Genomic DNA, 25,918 nt, shown 5'->3' with positions numbered 1-25,918 from the left:
CAACCATTTGGCCTTGGACTTCACACATTCAGTGGGTGGGAATGGGTAATGAGGAACTAAGTAAGGTATCATCTACAAGCTTTTCTGTGCTGAGCTGAGAGTTTATTGATGACCATATTTCCTTTATTTTTATTTTACCAACAGTTTTTAACTGTCACATTATGAATATTCATACTAAAATAGCTGCAAGTGATAGAATACTCACACTCACGTATCTCTCACACACTTACAGTGCCATAAAGTATTTTGCATTGCAGTACAATTACTTAATCTTCACCATTATGATAGTATATTGCAGGATATGGAAATAAGACTATTTCATACTGTCTTCTTGGTGTTTTCTTAAAGTTTCAAATTTTTAACTCTTATCTTGTTGTGCTTTACACTCCCTGCAAGTCTTGCTCTGACTCGCCTCCTGCTGACTTGGCAAAGCCTCCCATCATAAACCACACAGGCTGGGCAGCCTAGACATGGCTGACCTGAGCACGCACGATCTCCAGAGCCAAACCACAGAGACAACAGCTTAGCTGCAGCAGGGACTGCACACACTCCCAGACCTTAGATAAGCAGTCTGTCTTGTGGTGATTTGACTATTACCCATGTTTCAGGTCAAGGTGCTTCAGGGCAGATGTATAATGCATAAATGATCATGTTCTTTGTCAAACGTCAGTGTTTGTGACTCTGCTCACATACAAGACTGTCTGGTCAGTATTTTTTCCTGATTACTGCTGAAAAAGATGTCTCAGGGGTCTGTCTGTCTGGGAGAAATAGGACTCCTTCTCTAAGCGATGAAGATCTGTTTGAAGCTGCAGGTGGAGAACCTGATATCTTTTGTCCTCATCTGTGATGGGTGACAAATCTCCACCTGCTAGCCCTGTCTGTCACTGTTGACAAGTCAGATGAGGTTAAAGCAGCGTGGCACTAGTGGCATCACGAGAACTAGACAGGGAACATATAGTTTGGATAAAAGAGAGAAATATAGCAGAAATATTAGCGGTGAATAAACACTTGTGGCTATCCATTTTTGAACAAATGGGCAGAATGTGGTTGCATGAGGTCTATGTGTTTCCAGTCTATAAAAAAAATGTGTTATCAGCTCATGCAGTGTGAGCCGCTGTTAGCGACATTACTCATGTGATCACTCCAGATAAGAGCTCTTAACCACCTAACCTCTGCGGCTTTGGTCTCATCTGTTTTTTTGTTTTGTTTTTTTTAGTCTGAGTTTTTTTTCCTTTTTGTTCCAGTACCTGTTTACTGTCCTCTTCTTCCTGGGCTTTGCAAAATTCCTGCTCAATTGAGCAGTCCAGGTCACTGAACAAGCCCACCTCCTCACAGTTCTTTAAAAAACGTGTTGGCGTAGGTGTCTGGTCTGTAAACGAAGAAAAAAATGTTTTTCAGGTTTAAAAGTAGAATGTGGACCTTTAAAAGTTAGAGGGAAAAGAGTTTTAAGGGGTTCCAAATGGCAAAATATATCCGCAAGCGTAGTGTTTTCGTGAAAAAGTTGATTTCATATTTGTCTTTTTCCTTTTCCATTTTGTGATATTGTGTGATGCTTTTGTAAAAGATGTATGCCTAATTCTCATTTGCATACCTGAAACATATATACAATGTAAAAACTTACGCAGGCAAAATGAACCAAAATGCAAATATGCGCACAACAGTATTTAAAACAGGAACCATGTCTGCAAGAAGTTAAATGAGACACGAGAAAGCATTTAAATCTGTTTTGACAGCGCAGCATGTTTTATTCTGATAATTTGGATAGTTTTACTGCTAACTTTTAATTTGATTCTGTGACTCTTCTTGTACTCTCCGATTTTTATGTCTTGTATTTTTTGTATTTTCTGCCTCATTGTTCCTTACTCTAAAAAAATGATGTCCAAAGTTTTTACCAGCATGCACTTTAAGCAAGCTAATGGAGACCAATCCAAAAAGAATAATGAACGTACACTGTTGTTGCACATTGTGTTTTTAAGTAAGCATTACTTGTATTTAGCCGATGAGAGACACTACTTTTGACAGCCCAGTTTTTTGCTGACAAAGTACAGATCCCACCTACAGAGTGGGGTCTCATTTGTCGAGCTCAGTCAAGCTGTGGTATTCAGCTTGACATTGTGGGGGGTGCACGCAGATCGGGTTTCAGACTGTTGAAGGTGATTTTGGGATCACAGTTGTTTCAAAGGCTAAAAGCATACTCCATGGCGTGTTTATCCATTCTGGCTAGACTGAGGATTGACTCAAACTTTCGTCATGACATGTGTACTCAAAACACAGTTTTACTCTGCAAATATACAGCGCCGTTTCGATCTGCAAAGACTGACGATATTACTCAAGCTCTATTAAGAAACCGAGTAATGTCAGTTTTTAGTCGAGTCAATGCAAAGCAAATAGAGCAGGTCAACTTTAGGTCATGAATTATAGTACTAAAAGTTAAGCGTAGACAATTTTGCATGTGACATTGTGTGTCTGAGGTGTGACTTTGTGTGCTGCATAACCACTGATTATTTTATCCTGAGTTCAGTGTATCAGTAAGAAAGTAGTCATAGTTGTAACTCAGGCGAAAAGCGATAAAGACGCCTGGCTTAGAAAATCTGATCCTACTGACTACCGAGTGTAAACAATAAAGAAGAAACTACTTGAATAGTCTGGCTGTAGCAATTTTTACTAGACGATGGCTGATGCATTAGGAATGTTATAAGGAGTAGAGATCTACACTATTGGATTGGCCGCTACTATTGGTTTGACTCTTACTGGACTTTTGAAACTCTAGATTAATGTCCAGATCAGCGGCTCAACTGGGCTTTTGCACCCTGTAAAACTTCCTTTCTTTCGACGTGATATATAGAATGATGACGCACCGAGTGACAGAAAAGCGCAAATCACATGAAGTAACAGGAAAGACAAGCTCACACATAAAATGCTCATTTGTCCAGTTTTTGTCAGGCAGCTTCTTTATATGTTACTGAAGTGTTCATTGTGAATGACACTAAGCTGTAGGGTAGCATGCCTCATATGATTTACATTATTGCAAACAACTTCTGGAGGCACTGTAAAGCATACTGATGATAGACGAGTGTGTCTGTGCATGAGTCACAAAGACACAGCTGCAAACAAACTCCAAGTTTCTTTCAAACCCTGCTCAAATAGTGAGGTAGTCTGTATTGAAGGAGCATAACTCACCTGATAACATGTTGTCGTTCTTTATGGAGGGGAACTTAAGGGTCATCTCATGTTTGTGTCGATGTATCATTAGATGGTCCTCTGTGGGGAATCGCTGTTGAAAAAAAAAAGAATTGTACATATGTAAAGAGACAAGTATGAGTAACTGATAGGAAATGAAGCACTACCCTAAAATAACATTCACTGTTATTGTAGTCATTCTTGACTACATCCTAAAAGAAACTTTTTTTTCTTTAGGTATTTTAACACTAGACCCGATCACAGTTTGTGTTTCAAGCACTTCCATGGTATTGCGCTTCTCCCTCATGCGCGAGAGATAAATCTACTCCGAATCCCTCTTTGGTGTATTGATATCACAGGCAGACATACATATACACATGCACATGTACGCATTGAGTTTTATCACGACAGTCTCACCTGAGAACAGCCAGGAGCGTTGCACACGAACGGCCTTTCCTGGTCCGAGTTCATCACTCTGGCCAACTTCTCATAAAACTACAGAAAAAGACAAAAGAAGAAAGCAGTGAGGAGAGCTGAATAATTTTGCTTTCCTTAGACGAGGGAAAATACGCTCGTGTCATGCTAGACATGAAACTGCTACTGCACCTGCACTAGTTTTCTCACGCTACAGTAATCTGGGCTCCACTAAAATGACATCAAGGCTGAGGTTGTGGAAACACTGGGTCCAATAACTTCAGCAAAACTCAACCACTGGGAAAACTTTTAAATATTTCGATAGATGGATTTTCTTTATATCCACGTTTTTATTGCACATTACCACATAGATTGTAACACACTTTAAAGCTGGTAATAAACAAAATGAACAAATGTATCTATATAGACATTGCTTCTCAGTACTTATATATTTTTTATTAAGGCAGCTATGTAGTAAGACAAAATTGACTTTAAATAAAAGGCACTTACATCTGGAAAAAATAGCTCCACATTTAAGTTTCAGCCATACAGTCATCGGTTTCTTAATGAATTGATTCGCTGGTTATGCATCTTTTAGTGAGAACAAGAAAAGGAAGCAGCGGCTGTGCAGCCGTGCACAGTCAGAAAGTGCAGCTTATTTGATAGAAAGAAGAAAAGGAACTTTAGTTGGTGTTAGTTTTAAAGCTTAAAAATAAGCGGGCCTCAGGTTTTTTAACGTGCACTTTAGGAACTTCTCAGTGCACCCATATCATTTTAACTTTAAGAATTCAAAGCAAAATGGGACAAGTGATGGTAAAAGATAAAAACACTAAAAATAAACCTCTACAAATTATTTCAAATTTTATCCTTTTCCTCTTTTAACTTTGAAAAACCCAATCAGGCAAAACCAGTTAAAGAAGTCAAAAATTTCAACTGTATTTTTTTCATACATTTCAAATAAATTACGGAAACAACAGTTGGATTTTAAAATATATCGATCAACATCAAACGCATTAAACAACACCTATGTGAAATATGATATCCACATGATGGAGCGCACACATTCAAACATTTATATTGCACAGGTTTACAGCATCTTACTTTATTGTTCCTGCCAATAATTTTTTTAAATTATTTTAGGCAGGAATAGGAAGGAATATATCTTTTTATTATTATTACTACATTTTATTTTGACGTTTGACTTTTTTTAAAAGTGATATTCAGGATGCCAACCACTTGTAAGCTTACCAAGGCAACACACACAGTATACTTGAAGTTTGGTCAGATTCTGAGCTAAATTTTTGCTTGCATTTGCATTTTTACTGAAACAATTTTTGTTAAGATCTTTGTGTTTAGACAACATTAAACACAGAAATTTATCTCACTTGTGTAAAAGAGAAAAACGGTTTTCGTCACAGTCTGCAAACTACTGAGCAAACAATATTATTTGTGCAATCCTTGTACTTTTTTTTGCGACATCATACTTGGTTCGCAGCTTATTTAGTATTTCGAGATCTTATTATTGTTACAGTGCAAAAGTATAAACTATTCTTCTAATAAACACTAACAAAGAGCCTCTGAGCAGTCATCACATTTCAATAACACAAATGCCAAGCACTTTTCGACGGATGTCGTACCAGATGTTAAGTAAGTACGATTATTTGTCTTTTAGGGTGAAGGTGGACATGAACATGCAAAACATGCAAAACAGGGATGCACCATTATATATAAGGAACATCAGTACTGGCTTATATCAGCCTTGCTGGCTGCCATTTACCAAGTTGTGGAGAACTGAAAGATTTTAATGTAGTTTTCATTGTCTCCCGGCACAAATTATTACATACCGATAAAAAAAACCCCATATATGCTGCATTGGTACTTTCCAAGTTGTTATTTTAACATAAAATTTCTTAACCATTCTTGCATCCCTATTTCACACCCCACACATGGAAACCACACTTGGCTGATGTGTGGTTTCAATGCAAAGCCCACAAAGCGCTTGGGGTGTCTAGCCATATAAGAAATGGATTTTGTATTTAATTATTTAATGATTCTTGGCCTTATGAGCCTTATGAGTCTTGGCTGCATGATAGTTTCACAGAAACCTATTTCTTCTATGTTACAATAACTTAGAATTGCAGTTAAATAAAGAAAATTTGGCATTATGACGTAAAATGAGACACAAAACTTTTTCTGCTTAGTTTTATCTGCTTTTTATTGCACAACTTAAATGTAATCAGAGAAGGGGGTTTAATAAGACACTAAGAGTTTGATGATCATCAAATAGGTCTGTGGTTTATCATGTGTCCTCTCAGTACAACTAAAACATCTGCAGTATTTACAACACTGATACTGGACCACATCATTTTTATTTAATGGCACATTAAACATTTCCTTTTATCGCTTGCATTATTATCACCTCTCCCTCCTACCAGTTCACAAGAACCGCACCACATCTGTAATTCTGTAATAAGTCTGTAATAAGTCAGTGCGGCATGTCAAGTGTCAGGCATGAATACTTTCATACACTATGTGCATGTGTCTTTTTCATAGGTACAGGCTATTTCCTTAAGCGCAGTCAAAACAGTCAAATATTGTGTTATGCTAAGCAGTCCTGTTTTCCTAACAAGTTGTACTTCATGACCAAGCCCGCTTGAACAGGGTCTGGAAAGGGTCTCACTGTCAGAGAGCAATGAGACCTGGTCTCTCTTTCTATCACCAGTTCAGTTCTCTAAAACAGGGCCCCTAAAAACTCACCTGGTCTATTTTGACACAACAAACACGACCAACACTGCTGATCATTAAATAAAACTAAGCGCTAGATGACAAAAACAGTGTCTGTAGATATGGCGCTACTCACTCGTGTATTAAATAAAGGCCCCAAATGTTCATGAAACAGCATGAATCAGCTGTTGTGTTTCAACTCTTGTTGGAACTGTTGTTTACTAGCTCCCTTCTTGATTGCCAGTATGAATTTGAAACAGTTCTTGAAACATAAAAACTTTAAAGCAAGGCATTAAAAAAATAAGAGAAAAATTGTTTCCATAACTGTAAAAAACAGAAACGTTTACCTTCCTGTTCCTGTTTCTAAAACGGGACTCGATCATTCCCTCACATTTACTAGGAAATTCAAACCATATGATACATAAAACTTCCAGCCATTAATTCTGCGAATGCCTCTGCGAATTATCCAATAGCTTTCACACTTCAAATTATCAGCATTCAACGCCCTTTCCTTGGACAGGGCACTTGGCTCTCATTTAATATAGATGTTTTCATTTAGCAGAGGAAATTTGGTTACACTTTACATTAACTGCATCCTGATGTGAGTGAGGGGAAGGATTAGGGTCCGGCATTCGATTTCAAGAGGAACTTGGGAAGAACTCTCCAGGTAGAACGCATATTAGAATTTAAACAATATGGTGAGGAAAAGAAGGGTTGGGGTGCAAAGGCATATGGGGTTAAAGCAAGCACAAACATGCACAGCAATTCAACTCTCCAGCTCCAGTGCCATAACCTGGGCTTTTGAGAGTACAAATTGAAGGAAGGATTACGGCGAACCCTGAGACAACGTACACGGGACCTCTCTGACAATGTCTGCACTGAACTTCTGCTCTTAAACTCAATGCATGACTAGAAGACTGGTTTGACTGAAATATAAACTTCAAAAGCTTTCAATTACTGGTCTCTGACTCAACATAAACTCATAAATCAAAAAATTAACCCTCAGAGGTCTAGCATGGGATTAGCACTGCTCACATTATTCTAACTGTATTATTCTTAGCATTCACTTTGCAGAACTTTGCAGGTAAAGGCGAAAAGAAAGCTCTAGTATTAAAATAAAATGCTCTAACTTCTGTGGTGTACTTGTTGCTCAGACTTGAGACTGCCTTTATGTTTGCTACCTTTTCACACCTTCTATATTAGTAGAGACATTACCAGGGGTACCTCAAGCACAAAAAATGCAACTAACAGTTTACTGCTGCAATCCAGCTTAACATGTAAAAAACATATATCCATGAAGGTTAGTAAATAACACTATTATAGAATAAACAAGTGAATTTAAATGCATTAACTATAGCTTATGATACTTGGTCTAAGTTTATGTAAATCCTAATAATTATTATGAACTATTTTTGGATTATGTATTTTTGCTTTAAAAATAAAAAAAAAATTGTCCAGCAAGTTAACTTTACTCAATCTGATAGGCTACATATTTTTATGGAGACAAATTATTGCAAAAGCTTTCATACAAAGAAACTCCATCCCAGTCTACATTAAATGCTGAAAAAAGTCGCAACAGGCATAAATAACACTTTAACAGGCGTTATTACGACACCGAATAAAAACTCGGGCACAATAAGTGGAATCGTGTACGAGAAACATGTGTTATTGATAGTGCTGTCACATAAACATAATGATAGCGGCCGGAGAGCAATCAAATAATTAAAGCATCTTTCTCTTTTTTTAAAAAAGCCGTTCCGTCACAAAGTGCGCACCGTCAGCACAACCTTACTCAAAGTAACCCTCAACATCTTAGCGCTTAATCAAATATCGACTGGCCTGCAGAATGACGTAATCTTGATGAACATTGCTGTTCAAGAGAAAAAGAGGAACATAAATTTAACGTAAACAAGGATACCCTGGGGTAACAGCGTAACCACCGGCCCATTATATTCCAGACAGTCATTGGTGAACCGCAGCACGCACGAGTCCCGAAGATTAGCCTGCTCTGCGTATCCCTGGATGGGACAGGCATGACAATGATGCAGGGGTCCAGCTTCGGAGATTTAGAGCTAAATGAAAACTTAGAAGACGTGCCAAATTGGTGTGAAGTGCAACGAAAAGCGCCCGTTGCAATAAAAATGTTCGTGTTTTTGTCCTTTCAGATAATTTTCTGCAGACTTGCCTTAGCTGCTACTTGACAGACCGAGCTGCAGCGGCACTTGACTCCGCGATTCAACTTCAACAACAGTGTAAGAGACAGGCCAAACACACGGAGCGCGAAGTGACATGACAATGCACTCACTCAAACAAAACTCGCACGACACAAAGCTGCAGACACCAGGAGGTGAAAGAAATAAAACAAAATCACATCTTTAGAAAGACTGCTGAAGCGAACGAGAAAACAAGCTGTTGCATGAAAAAGGGAGAAGGACAAGTGAGAAGAATCGCTTTTTAAAAGAATAAAAATAAAAAGATGACAAACCTGCAGAGGCGCGTGCACGGTCCTCTGCATGGTGGCAAGGCTTTCAACTTACCAAACAAGTGCAGAAAATGTGAAGCAGTCTCTCAGAAGAAACCACGTTGGACTGAGAAAAGATTACAATACGATCTATTTAGAGAGCATAACGTCACCCTGGGTGACGTCACGTGGGATTCCTGAACTTCTAAATCATTGTGGTCCGCTGGTGGGTGGAGCCAGCGGGGGCGGAGTTTGCAAATGCACGCCCAGGGGCATGTATGAACACCGCTGGCCCTTGGTGGGTGTGGTCCAAAGCTGGAGCGCCAGTACAGAGCAATGAGTGCAAATAAACGTGCGGTGCTGCAGCTTCTATCTGTCAACTGCGAGAGCGATAAACGGGAAAACCTGCTAAACAGTCCCACGCGTGAAGTATAATCAAGACCCTGCAAACTTTAACCAACAAAACTGAAACTTTATAATAGGAAGCTCCCTACAAGTAAATAAAAATAATTCTACTATTTGCTGATTTCCAGCTCCATATCTTTATTCTTGGACTCAGTAGCTTTGAACATTAGCCACAGCCTCACAGCAAATCCACTGCTGAACCAAGACGTTTTAACTCCTCTTTTAAAAGCTACACTTCCTTTACGCCAGCTTTCTATTGATTGACTCCCCCTTGCAAACAGAAGGCTTGAACATCAGGCTGGGATGACTATATTAGGGCTGTTTCCTCTCACAGGAGCTTTGATTATGGCAGTATTATCTATTTATGTACATGCGAGAAAACAAGGAAACACAACAAAAGTCCCCCTTTAAAAGGAACCAAGCAGAAACTGACCTTTACAATGTACCTTGTGTGCGCTTGTGTGACATGATGAGTGAAGTGTTTTTCATGCAAGAATACAAATTTTCTCAGACTTGTGGTCCTCGGATTTGCTAATTCAAAAATTCAAGTAGAATTTGGGAAAACTCTACCTACAAACCTAAAGAACCTAAAGTAATTATGAAACTGGGAATCTCTTCAAAATAAATTATAATAAACATACATGACCAAGTCTAATGACTCCAGAAACAGGAAAGTTACTTTTTGCCAGAATTACGATTCAGCCTCAGTGACAATCTGCATACTGTATTACTCCCTGACGTTACTGTCAGGGCCTTAGAAACATGTTTTCGTCAAACTGGCTTCATTTTTTGCTTATGTTTCACAGTGAGACTATAACCTGGCAGGACTCAATGCATCATCAACAGCTTGACTGGCAAATGAACTGAATGTGTTAAACACAGAGTGTTGCCTGTTGCCTTTTCTAAAGTGTGCCTTAGCTACAGCACATAGAAGAGATTTAAACAGCTCTGAAGTATACAAAGCATTTATGTTGGAGCTCTGCACGACCTGCTGGTGCCAACTGGCTGTGATTTCTTGGGCCACAGACACTGGTAGTGAAGCCATCCTCGGTTCCAGGGATTAATGACTCCTCACACATTGAGAAATGTTTACCACTCGCCACTCCACTAGACACACTAAGAGCTCTGTCACTGAAACAATAACGCAGTCTGAAAAGCCCTCATAACTCAGAGCCTCTCCGCCTTTGTCTTTTAACCAGAGCTTTAATCAACATTTATGACATCCTTTTGTCTCTTTATTGCCAATATATTTCCCAACCAATCCAAACATTATGCTCCCAGAGGAGCAGACTATTAAGGTTGGAAAGAGCCGATACAGTTTGGGTCAGTGACCCACACTAAAGTGGACTTGATCTATATTATACTAAACCTTTTATTATTATGCCTTTGTGCAATGCTTCTAGCTAAGATCACCTTGGGAAGATAAGGACCAGTGATGATGCTTTGTTGTAGCAGGTGCAAAAGGTGAAGGAGGCTAATAACAAAAGCGTCTCATAGGGTTTCAATTTTCATCAAAATATAAAGCACTTTAATGAATATTCCACTTTGCAAAGCAGTCAGCTATAGGAAATAGATGTCCAGATTAATGCTGCTCTTCATACCTCAAACAGAGATGACTACGCCCAAAGAGATATTAGTATAAAGCTCTTAGTAACTGTGCAACAACAGAAATCTAAGATATTTAGTTATCTGTTACCGCTCATATAAGCAAATACTTCTCCAAAATTTGGGGTAGAAAAAGCAAAATAGAAAATAGAAATATAAAACTAACAAATGATTGTAGGTCTTTGTCAACTGGTGTTTTCTTGTTTTCACGCACTACTGGTGCATCCTCACCTTACATTTTGGGTTAAAAAAAACTTCTAAAACTCTGATTTTAACCAACAATATATCAAAGCAGTCACTTTAGTCTGTAGATGAGATCATCCATAGTGGTGTGTTTGTTTTAAAATCGCTACGTTTCAATCAGAGGCTTCACCATCGAACTCTTATCACATATTTAAGACCAAGCAAGTCATGACTGTTGTGGCAGAGGGAAAGATGTAAGATAAGACCTAAGCAGCCAAGTCAATTTTACTGGCATCTGAAAGAAGATAGTCTGGGCTTTCCACAGCAGTAGTTATGTTGACAGATTCAAACTTTCTTCAGAAATGTTCTATTTTTTTAAATTACTTAACAGAATAAATTGGTATATAGTCTGAATGTCAAAAATAAATAAATAAATAATGTAGAGTTACTAATTTGTCTGATTTGAAAACATAATCATATCTTTACAAAGCCAGGAAAATATACCAGCCTAGCTGACTATAAATATTGAAAGACATTGCTTCTGAACTGGTGGGAATGTCATTCCAAGTGTTTGCTGTTCAGTGGTTAAAGATCAGGAACTACTGTGTGGTGAGGGAAACCTCAGGACATACTGAATATCACAGTGTTGACACTCTGACAATGTCAAGGTCTGTGGGTTGTAAAAGAAAAAAAGTAGATATATTTGTGTTACTTGAAAAATGAGAATGTTCAGTAATTCACTGCATTGCAAAACAACAATACAGTAATAAAAAATTCAATACTGGTTTATGGGGATGTTTTGCAATTAAACTTCAAAATAAGGATAGAAAACCCTTTACTCTACAGGCAGTTGTTTAACCAGTAAATTTACTTTTGTGCACTGCAACATCTGAGTTACTCAAATTTCAGCATTCAGATTAATCATTGAAATACTGAAATGAAGCTAGTGGTTTGAAACTGTCAAGACTCAGTAATTTCTGTCTTGGTATGTCAACTATCTCTGCTGAGCTTTCTAATGGCCCTGGGAGTCTTGTCCAACAAAATATATACTCTGGAGGGTCCTCAGTAGATAACCTTAGTGGCTTTTTCTCGCTCAAACACTTGACCCTATAACATTTACATTAGGTGGACGATAAATGGTGGTGCCTGAGTGAAAGCTATGGAGATTTGTAATTGTGTAGGATAATCTTTTTGCACAGCACTTGCGAGAAAGTTTATCAGTCTAATGATATATGAACTTGTCTTCTGTGTTACTTAAAGGGGATTATTAATAACATTTTTAACAATAACAATTTTTAAATGTTATATGGCGAGGCTAACAATAACACTATCATAACACCTTTAGATTACATTACAACACTGCATGGATAATATGTTGTGAGTGGTATTTCCATTGTGTTAGTCATCCCTATATGATTTATATTGGCTTGTGGGACCCGCGGTCCTATTACAAATCACTTAAATAAACACACTGATGATTTGAGTTAGAAATAAAGTCCCTAGGGAGCTGTTTTCACTTTCAGCTGTTTGAAATAAGTCTCCACTCCATGCAAAAATGAAGCCAGAAGGACTGAGGTGCCCTTTCTTTACTGTAGAGTGTAGGAGTGAGGAAATTATCTTATTGGTTGACTCAAACTTGCTGGGCAGTTCCCAGAGAACAGAAGGGTTTGGTCACTTACGAGCAGCTATTAAACGTGACTTTGCCTGCATGTGTTTCCACAGTGAGGTTGAACAGTCTATTCAGTACATCCTAAGCCCAAAGAATCCCAAACATATCTATTACCTCATCTCTAAACTTAAGAGTAATGATTAGGTGAAGCCTTACCCATCAAGCAAAAACTTCAATAAATAACAGAGGATAAGCCATGCCAGGATTTTTAAAAGAAACCCATCAGTTTCCTCAAACAAGAAGCTGTGAGTGATGTAATGCTTTCATAGTAATATCCCACAGTGTTCTCATGCATAACTGGAAAAGAAAAAAGTTTTACCATCACTGGTCTGAAATTTGGATGAGCCCAGTTATGACCCATTACACATTCATCAGGCACAGACTCAAAGATACCACACAGTCCATGGATGCAAAAAAAATAACTAAAGAATTCTTCCACTCACTTTTTTGCCTCTTTAAAAAGGAACATTTGTTGCATATTGTCACATATACATTGTAGAGACCCGTGTTTCTCTCTTACAAGTTGTTGCATCAGTCACTCTGTTCTCCTGAAAACAGTCAGATGGGGGGGGGGGGAGGGGGGGGGGGGGAAAGAAAACCAGCTCCAGATTAGATTAATGACAAGGCACAAAATGTTTCAGATCTGTTACTCTGACAAGTAATTTAATTAAATGTAGCGTACACATGCTGTAGTTATTCAGAACCTGTGCACATTTTCAAATTGATTTTATGCATTAATGAACGATGAAAAATGGCAGCATGCACTTAATTCCAGCCTGTCTCTACCTCAGACTACCTCAGAAAATAAAATCACTTTGCAGAACAAGGCATGTGAAGTGCTGTTGATAGTAGGAAAAAAAACATATAAAAATAAAATCCTTAGGAAGGATGAAACCTCTTGTAGGACTATACTGTTGGCTGAGTTAGAGATAGTCCTGGGAGACCTTTAATCCACTGAACATGACTTACCTTTATTCACTGGCCAATACTGCCGCTCTGTGGCCATTAGATGCTCTTAAGCTACTTGTTGCTCCAAAGTGGAATTCACAGCACGACTTATTAATTACCCACATTTACTACAAAATATATGCACATAATTGCAAATGTAACAAGCATCAGTCAGTTCTAGAATACGATTCCGGTGAAGGCAGACACTTAGTTTGTTGAAGTGACGCACATCCTACCTGGCACTTAATTAAAGGTAATTTGAAAACTGAAAGAAAAGGTATACAAATAAGTCAATATAAGGAAAAATATTTGCAGTGACGATGTCTATTAATTAGTCAAGCCAAGTGTGCAAACTCCATGCGTTAAATTAGGCAAACTGTTCAAAAAGCAACTTCCTATAAAGCATTACAAGAACTATATAGCCAACTACCGTACTACACAGTTTCTAGGAATGCAGTTTGTTTGTTTGTTTGTTTGTGTGTGTGTGTGTGTGTGTGTGTGTGTGTGTGTGTGTGTGTGTGTGTGTGTGTGTGTGTGTGTGTGTAAAATCGCACTTTTGTTATTAGATAATTGTCATTTAACGTTTACTCATCTGCTGTTTTACTTGATAATTCAAATTTGACCAACAGTTCACGTAATTATAAACAAACTTTTAATTTTTTAAATAAGTGATTAATGTAGCTAGACAGACCAAAAGATGACGTTTCGAAATGTATATTTAGGCTCTTGGCATAACAATGGCAACAACATTGTGTATTTTTATTTAAAATAATCAAAATTATATTTTAAAAAAATGATTACGTCTTTTAAAAGGAATACGAAAATTTTATAAACTTCAAGATGAGGTCTATTTCAATTCTCATTTAATATCCTGTACGACCCTAAACTCTAACAATATATCCTAGTTTGCCAAAAGTTTAATTTTCATCTAATATATTGCCATCCCTTCACTGCAGGCGTGCCATAAGGACTCACTTCAGATACGAACTGTATAACTAGAGGCAATTTAGAAAAATTGTTTGGCTTTTTTAATGAAAGTCAAACAGCCTCACTTCCGGTGTCATTAAGTGTCTCCAGCTGGTTTGACGCAGCTGAGAGAAGTCAGCCTGCTGCCAGTGCGAGCTCCAGCTGTTTCCACCGCTGTCCGCCCCTCTGTTTCCCCGCCGCTTGCCCTCATTTCTAATGCTGCAGCGACCATGACAGGCATCGCCGCTGCTTCCTTCTTTTCCAACGCTTGCAGGTTCGGGGGCTGCGGACTTCACTTCGACTCGCTGTCCGAGCTCATCGTCCACATCGAGGATAACCACATCGGTAAGAACTGATAAGTACCGAGCCCCAGCCTGCAATGGCCATGGCCCCGGTTTGCAGCTTAGCATACGTGGCTAATTAGCAACCTAGCAAGTTACTTCCTGCGTCCTGACAACCCTGTTGCTAGGTGTGGCGGCAGTTGATGTTACCCCTCTTCTTTTCTCTTTCAAAGCTGTGTCACTGTGTTATTTTACTGCTGCAACATCGAAGAAACACAAACTTGAAGTTACTATATGCGCCCGGGTCGCGCGTGCAATTAGTTAATGCAGCGCCAGGCCCGCGCGCGTAGCTGGAAACGTCGTGAGTCAACTTAGAGTCAGCAGCTTGTTTCAGTCCGCCTGACAACGTAGTTAACTGGGCTATATAAAAATATACATTGCATATCATTTCGCCAGCTGACATAGGAAAAAAAATACTACGTCTGGGTATTGGCCCTTCAAAAGAGAACAATAGTATGAAAAACACACACACACACACTCGTGGAAATATATTATCTAACCAATATTGTTCAACAATTCAGATATTATCCAAACTACCAGCGTTTTTATTATCTGTCTTAGTTCAAAGCACCTTGGAGTTATCTATTATTTAATGTGTGTGGGTTTTTTTGTTTGCTTGTTTGTTTGTTTTTACAAGTTGTATTCTTTGTTTTGTAGCTATACAATGCCCCAAATCTAAAATTTGGGGAAATTGGCTGGAAACTGAGAACTGTATTGCTTGGTAAATTTCCATAATTTGGCTTAATACGACAAGTGCAAGAAAAAGTTAGAAAACCGGTGTTATTCTACAATGTCCAAATCTAAACCTATGCTATTCCACATGGGTGTTTGTCTACTGCAGGCTAGCAACACAGATGCTGCCTCCCACCCCAAAAGATTATCATTTAATGGCGCCTCCTCTAGTTCATGCTGGGAAAGACAATAATAGCCACTGCCTGTGGGTGGAGATTGGGAAGCAATTATAGATGGGGCTGTGGAAATATTTATTTTATTAGCCTGTTCATCATTTTTTTTTTCTGATTGCTGTTTTATAGCCTCTCGGGGAGTTTATCTAAATGAGTTCGGCTGGCACATAGTTAATCTTAATATAAGTTGCTTTTGTTAATGAATTGAAATTAACTGATTACATTTTTTTCTGCAGAGGGATACTTCATTAGTTATCTTAAGTTAGTGCAGTGTAATGCATTTGAATTTAAGTAGGTAAAGATTGTAAACCAATTTAAATGAACCTCTATATGCAAATGAAGTGAAAAAAAATCCTCTTTTAGAATAAAAGGGAAACAACTATAGACTGAATATGCAGCTATGGTCTAAAGTTTACATACACTCATCATGAACATGAGTTCTGAGTGATTTCTTTAATCTGTTCTTTTTCAGGGTGGAACGCCTGTGCAGTCTGCATATCTAATAATTTTACAAAATAAGAATTGGGTGCACAAGTTTGAATTTATGTTGGATTTTCTCAAATCCACACAGGTTCAAATATATCCATACACTTGACTAATATTTGGTTAAATTTCACTTAGCAAGTTACACCTCAACCAGATGCTTTTAGTTGCCATCAACAAGCTTTTGGCATAATTCTGGTTGAATATTTGGCCACTCTTCCTGGCAGAATTTATAGAGTTCAGTTACATTGATTGTGACCCAGCTAAGCACAGTCTCCAAATATTCAGTTGGGTTGAGGTTGGGACTTTCCAGAAGTTTAATGTTAGCCTCCTTTTTCCATTTCAAAACCATGTTTTGATGTGTGTTTGGGATCACTGTCATGTTGGAAAACCCAGTTTTGTCCAAGTTTCACCCGTCTAGCTGTTGATGTGTGGTGGAGGTGAAGGTGAAAAACTTGAAGGTACTCTTCTTGCTTCATTATTCCATTGACTTTGTGCAACATACCTGGCAGCGAAACAGCCCCAAAACATGATGCTACCATCACCATGCTTGACAGTTTTCTTAGGTTTGAAAGCCTCACCCTTTACTCCTATAAACACATCATGAAAACATACCTCAAGTAAAGTACTTTGTTAGTGTACTTAAGTACAATTTTCAGGTATCTCTACTTTGCTTGAGTAGTTTTTTTCTGAAAACATTTTACTTTTACTCCCCACAATTTTTAAACAAATATCTGCACTTTCTTCTTACATTTTCATAACAGGCTTGTTACTTTTGCTTTAACACATTTGGGGGGAGTTATTGTTTTGTCACTGCGAGCCTGCATTTATTAATCATCAGAGGATGTGACATAAAAAGAGATGACATGTGCCATAGTCAAAGGTTAAACATGGGACAGTGGTTTCTTTGTTTGTTTTTTGCCACAACATCGAATTACTGCAGGTGTCCATAAGTTGAGGTACTTCGGCATCTAGCTAGTGCTACAGAAGGGGAGCGAGCATAAAGGGAGTTACTTTTTTTTAACTGTCAGGTCATTTCTATCAGCTCAGCAAACATCAGCAAACACACAAACTGTTTTTGTGCAGTTTGTCTCACAGTGTGTTGCTAGCTAAAGGTCCAGCTTCTGTATTTCACAGGGAGAGAAAAGGAAGAGAGCTAACTTCACTCAGAGATGGAGAAAGATAAGAAAGACAGGACATGAGAGGAAGAAGAGAGGTTAGATTTAAAGGTAAGGACTGCTCAGTGGGATTTGATAAATTGGAAAAGTCCTAATGTTTTTAAATCAGATATTGGGTCTGTACATCTGACATTATGTTTTTTTCATATTGTGAAATTTGCTGCTAAACAAACTGAGCTAGACCATCAACATCAAGTGAAGCAGAGATGAATTTGAAGTTAAGCTGATGATGCTTAGATTCATTCGCTGAATTCTACCCTTATATCGACTTTATACTGACTAATATAAAGACAGCATAAACAGTGTAGTGTCAGCTGTGAAACATCTGCTGACTTCTTGTTAAATTCAGTTGTGTAAATCCATAGTGGGCAGCAGGTCAGCTGATCACAGCATGTACACTAAGAAAATCTACTGGAGCTTTCAATAGAAATTATTGTGTTACCCTCTACAATGTAGGCAACAGAAATCAGATTTATTTTTTTTACGTCCCTTCTTTTTCTTCAGGTTCAAGCTGAGCATAATTACAATTAAAAAAATTCGGTTATCTTTGCACAAAACCAGAAACATCCTCCAAAGAATTATTTTTTTGCTTTCTTATTTTGAGTCTCTACTTTTTGACTTTTACCTGAGTAAAGAAATTGAATCAGTACTTCAACTTTTACTGGAGTATTTTTTAACAGTAGTGTTTGTACTTCTACTGAAGTACAGAATGTCTGTAACTTTGCAACTCTGTATGAAGTTGTTTGAAATTATGATGGGCAGTTGTTTAGAAATGGCTCCAAGAGACCTTCCCGACTTGTGTAACCCTACAACGCTGAGTTCAATGGACTTTCCCATTGCTCAGATTATTGCTTAATCAGTGAGTGGTGTCAAACTAATCATTTTTACATTGTTAAAGAGAAACTGCCAGTTGTCAATCACAATCACTAACGAGAAGTTATTAAGCATCAGTCTTGATGAGCGTATCCAGATTTCTGACCTCAACTGTAAATTCTGTAGCTACTGGATCCAAAAAGTGAACCAAATGCAGTAGTTCATGGCCTCCATGCCTATGGCCTCCATGCCTATGGCCTCCATGCCTATGGCCTCCATGCGTATACCCTAAGTCAGGGGTCCCCAATCTCAGTCCACGAGGGCCGGTGTCCCTGCAGGTTTTAGATGTGTCCTTGATCCATCACAGCTGATTTAAATGGATAAATTACCTTCTCAACATGTCTTGAAGTTCTCCAGAGGCCTGGCAATGAGCTAATCATGTGATTCAGGTGTGTTGACCCAGGGTGAGATCTAAAACCTGCAGGGACACCGGCCCTCGTGGACTGAGATTGGGGACCCCTGCCCTCGTGGACTGAGATTGGGGACCCCTGCCCTAAGTAAACATTTTCCTAATTAGTTTTTGATCTCAGTCACTAGTTTCACATCTTATCTAATACAATATGACACTCATTTTGTAAACTATGGTCCCCATTAAAATCAAAAAGGAGGACAAAGCATAGAAATTCCACCCTATGAAGAGTGCCCTGTGGTTTTTCATTTCGATCTAATCCTTGCTTGTCACGTTTTTATATTAAAATGTTATGAATACTGCATTTTTTTTTGATAAGTGCTAAGGCATTTATGTCTTTTTAACAAAGGCTAGTCAAGAAAGTGAATTCCAATCCTCACGATTTGAACGTGTGATCGTCAAACTGTGGGGAACTACATCTGTTCCCTAATGTAATATTTCAGACTCTTGCTATTGAAGCTGACAGGGCTCAGCTGTCTCTGTTGTTCTTGTTTGTTGCCTGACTGGCTTTAATACCCTCCGCTCTCTGACTATGTGCTGTGCATGTGTCCAAGGTGTTAGCCTTAGAAAAAAAAGTCTTCCAAATGACTTATTGGGGAATAATGAAGCAATTAGTTGGCTCAAAGTGGAAAAACTTTGCTGCCCCCCTCCTTTGTCTGCTGGCCTGTGCTCACTCTGAGAAGTGAGAAATCGTGCGCGTTGTGCCAAGTGCCTGTGAAGCATAATTACAGAGCGAGTGCTTGATTTGGCATGTCTTCCTCCTCATCTGGTGGCCTGCTGCTTAAAGAACATTCTCCATTATAATTAGGCGCCTGGAAAACAAGAACACATTCTTGTCCACTGCTAGCCAGCCTGCTGGTTGGGTGTGTGAACAAAAGATGGCGCTCCTTTGCTGTTGGTTGCTGTCTTTTTAGATGGGTATTATAGGCCAGAAGTTAGTCAGTTCATTTTAACAACTCTACATATTTTTCACATTCTAGCCTGATCGAAGAGTCTAGCTAGGGTCATTTATCAAGAGAATATTGAAACTTATTGCTTTTTTGTTAGCTGCAATGAAAATATAGATTATCAGCACAGATGAAGTATAAACTCAAGGTAGTGGGGTTATTTTTTTTATTTTTTTTTAACCCCATTGTGAATTAAACTATATTTTGAGTTTTAAGTTAATAATGAGAGTCAGGCTGTCCTCTTGGGCCTTTGTGAGCAAAATCGGCACATGCTAATCAGGACGAGGAAAGTTTGAATTCTGACTGTAATGCATGCTGGCTTAAGCCTGAAAGAGCTCCTGTGAACTTGATATTCTTGTGTGGTATAAAAACTGTACCCACCTATTCGCTGAAATGTTTACTTTCTCACTGAGCAACCAGGCCACTGTAGACCAAAAGAAAATGGCGATCGTGTTATTTAAACCTTTTAGTGTGTGCGTATGTGTTGCTGGGTAGATGGCCTGTAGTGTCCATACACGATAACAATGAGTCTGCTTGTTGCCAGTCCTCACTGGAGGCTCGTTTGGTAGATTTTGCTCTGCACCCTCATAATCTGCGCGGAAGTAATAAATTTGGGAAACAGCAACTAGTTCCCTGATCTGTGCACCTGGTGAGCCTAATTACATTTCCCCAACCCCCGACACTGCTGCTTCTGTTCCTGTGCGGTGACTGCAACATACTTCATAAAAAGGTTTCACACAGGAGATAATGTACAGCCTATGTTGACATTACACAACATGCGTAGTCAATGTGATATTTTTGCTGGAGTCTATTATTTTAGTGATTTTATCTGTAACACCCAAGTTTGACCTAAAGTTGTTTCCTGGTTACTTGTCGCACATTGCTTTGCTATGCACAGGACTTCTTTAGCCTTCCGAATACACAAGTTTATAAACGAAACAGCTGCAAAGTTAAATTCAGACTCAAATTTAAAAATAATTATTCCTGGCACACCGTGCTGGAATGGTTTATTTATTATTAGAGTAACAGAAAATCAATCTGAAGTCATTTTTTTTTAAAAAAACTAAAAATATTAGTTATTTTTAACGATTTGTTGCTTTGCCGTGTTTTACTGTAAGCTCAGTATTTTTGGGATTGGGACTGTTTGTCAGAAAACATTAAGAAACTCATATTTTTTATTATTTGATACACCAGGGAAATAATTAATTCATTAAGAATGTATTCTCCAGATGGATCAAAATTAGTAAATGGCCATAAGAAATAATTATTGTATGTTTTGGTATGTGTTTGTGAAAACACATCTTTGTGAAAGCACATGAGGTTCTGTCTGAATTAAACACATCGATAATGGATTATTTTAACCCTGCCATGTTTTTTCAGTAAGCCACAAAGGCAGCTTGTACACATGGGGATTGACTCTGTTTCATTTCCTCCTTCGAGGTCACATTGTAATGAATTACCTGTGCCACCACTCCTGGTAATGTTCCCTGCTGCTCAGAGCCACCATAAACATGTCACCATAATGCTCACCACTCTGCTCTACCCTGCAGTGCATTTGGCCATGAGGGTGGAGAGCTAGACACTGGTGGAAATGAGAGTGGAAGAGTGTGTGTGTGTGTGTGTGTGTGTGCGCGCTTGTCGTGAAGGGTGTTAGGGGAGAATAGCAGGCGTCACTTCCCCTTGCCCCAGGAAGGTTTGTTGTGTGATAGTCTCTAGGTTTCCTTTCACAGAATGTCTTAGTGGTCCAGAGATACACTGAAACCACTAATTCAGTCAGGATTCACTCTCATACACAAGTGTCACATAAATTAATTAAGTGGTTTATACCAAAATGTAAATGATTGTGCATCATCATGTCAAGGCTAGACCTCTTAATTGAAATACTTTAAAGTCTTAAGAAATGCTTAAAAAAACTGCCAAGACAAACTCCTAGATGAAAGTTCAGTGCTCTTTTGGAAAAGAGTTTAGGTCCAATAAATGTTTGTTTTTTGTTTTTTTGTTTTTTTTAAATAACATTACTACAAAAATTAACAGCGTTTGTCATTGTATCCAGATTTTTTTTCTTGCATGTTGCTAAATGAAAACTTTTCTTTGTGAACTGTGTGTTGTTTGTGGGGGGAAAAGGGAATTTGCTGAAAACCACAACTTGTGTGGGAAGTTTTGGATTGCAGAGCAGAAAGTGGTTTAAACTAATACATATTTTGATAAAATGTCAGTGGAAATCAGAAATCAAATTACATATTAAATGTTTTAAGTCTGATTTGTCTTTCTTTCCCACTTGACCATGAAGGAGCTTGTGCTTCTTTGCCTCTAGAAGTAGCGATGGTGAATAAATCCCCTTTTTTTTGTTTCCCAGAAGGCTTCTAATAACTGGCCACCAAAGTGGACCACCTGTGTAGTCTGATTAGAGGGGTTCCCATCTCTATTTGAGGCGCCTTCGTCCTGGTGCTTGACTGCTGGTGGCCCCAAAAGAATAGCGGAGGCTGTGGGGAGCTGGCCCCTGCTGGCCTCCTCTCTGGTCCTACCTGAGGTGTGTGTGATTTACAGCGTGCAGGGACAGACCGATCCACTGCTGCATGAGCAGACCGCCATTCCTTTGCTTGAAACTCATTAGGGATTTTAGTAGGGATTTCTTGTGCACTCTCTCACAGACACATGCCATTACCCACAGCTCAGAAAAGTCCCTACAGTAGTATATGCACAGTCCTGTGCTTTTGGCATGGGAATAGTGTTGTAATGAATGTGTCTTTCCTACTCTATGTTTCCATGACTTTGGCTGGAGAGTAAAGAGAGGTGTGCTATCCTTCTCACTGGGGATAAATCCACTGTTAATGAAACACTTGCTTACGACTGAGGCCTTGAAAGAAACCTTCTGCCTTAGGTGCTGAGATTTGACCTGCTCTATCTATCATAACACTCTGCCACAATTTACTAGATATTTGGCTGTACAAACTAACTGTACAAAGCTCTTTGCCTTCTGACGCCTATGGTGACTTTAAATTAAGACTGACTGACTGATGCCTTGTTGATTATATTTTTTTATATTTATATTGCTTAAATGTGGTTTGGGTTTCACTGATAAAAAATTTAGAGCGTTGTGTGAGGTGTCCATGTCTTTATGAGCAATTGTGTCTGCATAATTTAAATCTCTCTCATTTGGATTTTTTTCTACATTTAGCTTAACCTATATTTCTCTTATACATCAAAAGTCTGATGTATTAGGTGGAACTTCTAATCAGTGTGTTTGAACAAAAGTTAGAATATGACCAGTCTGCAAACATGTGGTACCAGCATCCACTACTGAAAAGTGGTGATGTGTGGTATTCAACTCCAGCCTTGCAGTTTTATAAATAGCAGGTATATTTAGAAGACAAAATAAATAGTCACCTAAAAGGGAAAGAGAGCCCCTAAACCTAACAAGTTCTTCTTTGACCCTCTAGGTCTTTCTGTCCAGGAGAATTGTATTCGAACTCGGGGAAATCACTAAACAAAGAAAGATGCAAACAGGAGTAAAATCCCAAGGCAGTGGAAGCAATAAATGAGCATGACTCAAGATTTTTATTACAGCATGAAAAAGGTGTTGCTTACTCCTTTAACCAAGAACTTTAATTGCATCTTTACCATGTGTTTCATATCAATGCCTTAGTATTTTTTTTATTATATCAAATAGAAATTGGCAATTATCAGTATGATTAGCATTATTTTTTTTGTTACTCAATACACATAGCTTGTTAAAGCAGCACTTTAGTATTTGTGCCTTACAAAACCATAATTTAAAATTCAGTGTTGGAAATGGCCTTAGGTGTAAGTGTTTAAGTGTAAGTGTACAAATAAGCACATAGGCAAAATGAGTAATAGTTTTAACCACATGGGGGTAGCAGTCTTTCACAGAGTTGGACATGGAGGTTTAGTTGGTAAGTGGTAGAAACTGTTGTTTTATGGGGCATCTTCTCTTTGCCCACATGGACAGCAGTGGGAAGAGTGTTTGAAGTCAGCCCTGCTTCACCTCAGGGTGTGGAGATTGGCTATTGTTGTACATTTAGCACCACTGAGCAAGATGAATGTCTGGAGCACAGCATGGGAAAACACAGTATGTGTCAAGTGTGGTCATGTGTAAGCAATGTGGCGTCTGCAGAGCAGCTTTTTTTAAAAACTGCAATGGAAATTTAAAACAGAAGGCTCCTGAGCAGTCTTGTTCTATATTTTATATAAAACAGTGTTGTAGAACAGAACAAAATTTTAACCATTAGAGAAAAAATATTCACAGCCGCCCCACAGATGTGCCATTAAGTATAGCCACTTTCAAAACTGCTAACATTTATTTAGTCTTTGTCTTCAATTTTTTGTTTTTCTGAGTTAACTTCAATAATGTGTTCCTCTAAACCATCGAAATGCCTTTAGACCCCTCAATTCTACTCAAAAACGTATACCATTAATTAATGCTCCAGTTTTAAATATGAATAAATAAACCTTTACTTAAAAGCCCTTTTTTTGATTCAGCTGTCTTAGCTATATAGGCCAATTTCTTACCTTCTCTTTTTATTTCTAAAATTTTTGAAGAAGTAGTCAAATGATTACTTGCAAAGAAATGTTTTGTTTTTTTTCTTTTTGAAGATTTTAAGTCAGGATTTAGAGTGCGTCATAGCACAGAAATGGAAATAGTGAATGTTACAAATGATCTTCTTACTGCCTCTGACAGTGGGTTCATCTCTGTTATTGTCTGGTTATATTTGAGGTGCAGTGTTTGATCCTGTTGACCACAAAATCTTACTACAGAGATTAGAACACAAAATTGTTATTTAAAAAAACAACAATGCAGTGGTTTAAATTATATCTGACAGATTTTAATTTGTGCAGGGTAATAGGGAGTCCTCACACAGGTTAGTCATGGAGTTCCACAGGGTTCTTTGCTGGGACCAATACTTTTTACATTGTCCATGCTTTCCTTAGACAATACTATTAGAAAACACTGCATATATTTTCATCGCTATGCAGGTGATACCTAGCTTTAATTATCTATGAAGCCAGATGATACAAATTTAGTTAAACTATAGCTTTAATGACATAAAGGCCTGGATTAGCTCTAATTTCCTGCTTTTAAATTCAGAAAAAGCTTAAGTTTGTGTACCTGGTCCTACAAATCTTCGAAATTTGGTGTGTAACCAGATTTACTTTAAATGGGATTGCTTTGACCTCCAGTACTGTGAGAAATATTTAATGATTACATTAAACAAAAATGTAGGACAGCCTCCATTCATTTGTGCAATATTACTGATGCTTCATTTATTCATGAATGTAACACTTCTAGGCTACACTGTTGTAATTTATTATTAGGCCCCTTTACTATGTAGCCATATCCCAGTTGTGATTTGGGAGATAAACAGCCTCATTAATTTTCAGATTAGGCTTAAAACTTTGCTTTTTGATAAAGCATATAGTTGGGTGGTGGATCAGGTGACCCTAAGCCATCCCTTGGCTATGATCCAATGGATTCGGGCTGCTTGGGGGCTTCCAGTGATACATGTATGAGTGGTTTGTTTTTTTTCTTCACTGTTTTAACTCCCTGTGTATTTATACATCACTGCATTTAATTACCAGTAACTATTAAACTCTGGTTCTTTCTCCCATTCTTGTCTTGTCTCTTTTTGCTCTGGGTTTTCATGTCTAAATTTGGTTCTGTCTGAGGTTTTTCCTTCCCGCTGTTTCCAAGTGCTTACTCCTGGGGTTGTGCGATTGTTCGGGTTTCTTTCTAATATTGTAGGATCTTTACCTTACAATATAGAGCACCTTGATTGCTGTTGTGATTTGGTGCTGTATAGATAAAACTGAATTGACAGTCTAGACATTGTTTTGTTTTTTTCTAGCGTTAAGCAGATATGACATGAACTTTGTAGACGTCTTTCAAAGGACACGAGAAGCTGGTTTAGAAGCTAACATCAGCTTATGGATCTTCTCCAGCATCAGTTTTCTTGATAATCATTACATCATCTTTAAAACAATAATGATGTGCATTGCACAATACCTTGCTTTTGAGTAGTTCTACAAAATATTTTCAGAGCTGAGCCCACATCCTTTTCTTGACAACACATCCTATCGAATTCTTCCACACAAATGAATACCTGGAACTCTTGATCAAAGCGCACTGCCAAGGTGCACACTGACTAACCTTTTGCAAGACCCTTAATTTATTCATATATGTGTTAGTATGACACAGAGTAGATTACAGA

At 38.3% G+C, this 25,918-nt stretch overlaps 2 protein-coding genes across 8 annotated transcripts in view; one reads left to right on the top strand and one right to left on the bottom strand.

The window, feature by feature from the left end:
- The window catches only part of creb5b (cAMP responsive element binding protein 5b), a 35,089-nt gene extending 26,171 nt beyond the window's left edge, over positions 1–8,918 (bottom strand). For 2 of the 6 annotated variants that reach the window (XM_085292345.1, XM_085292349.1), the window contains exons 1-4: positions 8,804–8,891; positions 3,598–3,675; positions 3,181–3,274; positions 1,248–1,369 (exon numbers count right to left, since the gene is read on the bottom strand). In XM_085292345.1, the coding sequence (XP_085148471.1) occupies positions 1,248–1,369; positions 3,181–3,274; positions 3,598–3,675; positions 8,804–8,833 (324 nt within the window). In that variant the 5' untranslated portion in view covers positions 8,834–8,891. Of the gene's footprint in view, positions 1–1,247; positions 1,370–3,180; positions 3,275–3,597; positions 3,676–8,803 lie in introns of all 6 variants that reach the window. The other 4 variants (XM_085292346.1, XM_085292348.1, XM_085292347.1 and 1 more) reach the window with 3 other exon arrangements.
- A 5,714-nt stretch (positions 8,919–14,632) lies between these two features.
- jazf1b (JAZF zinc finger 1b) overlaps positions 14,633–25,918 on the top strand; it is a 19,852-nt gene continuing 8,566 nt past the window's right edge. The window contains exons 1-2 of one of the 2 annotated variants that reach the window (XM_085292352.1): positions 14,788–14,900; positions 17,422–17,513. In XM_085292352.1, the coding sequence (XP_085148478.1) occupies positions 17,483–17,513 (31 nt within the window). In that variant the 5' untranslated portion in view covers positions 14,788–14,900; positions 17,422–17,482. Of the gene's footprint in view, positions 14,901–17,421; positions 17,514–25,918 lie in introns of both variants that reach the window. The other variant, XM_085292350.1, reaches the window with a different exon arrangement.

Source organism: Mchenga conophoros, linkage group LG11, assembly GCF_057382185.1.
Source record: "Mchenga conophoros isolate Kocher_MC1m ecotype Shallow Benthic linkage group LG11, M_conophoros_male_GT1.1, whole genome shotgun sequence".
Lineage (NCBI taxonomy): Eukaryota > Metazoa > Chordata > Actinopteri > Cichliformes > Cichlidae > Mchenga > Mchenga conophoros.
Note: the sequence above shows the minus strand (reverse complement) of the source record. Positions and strands in the feature narration are given on the sequence as shown.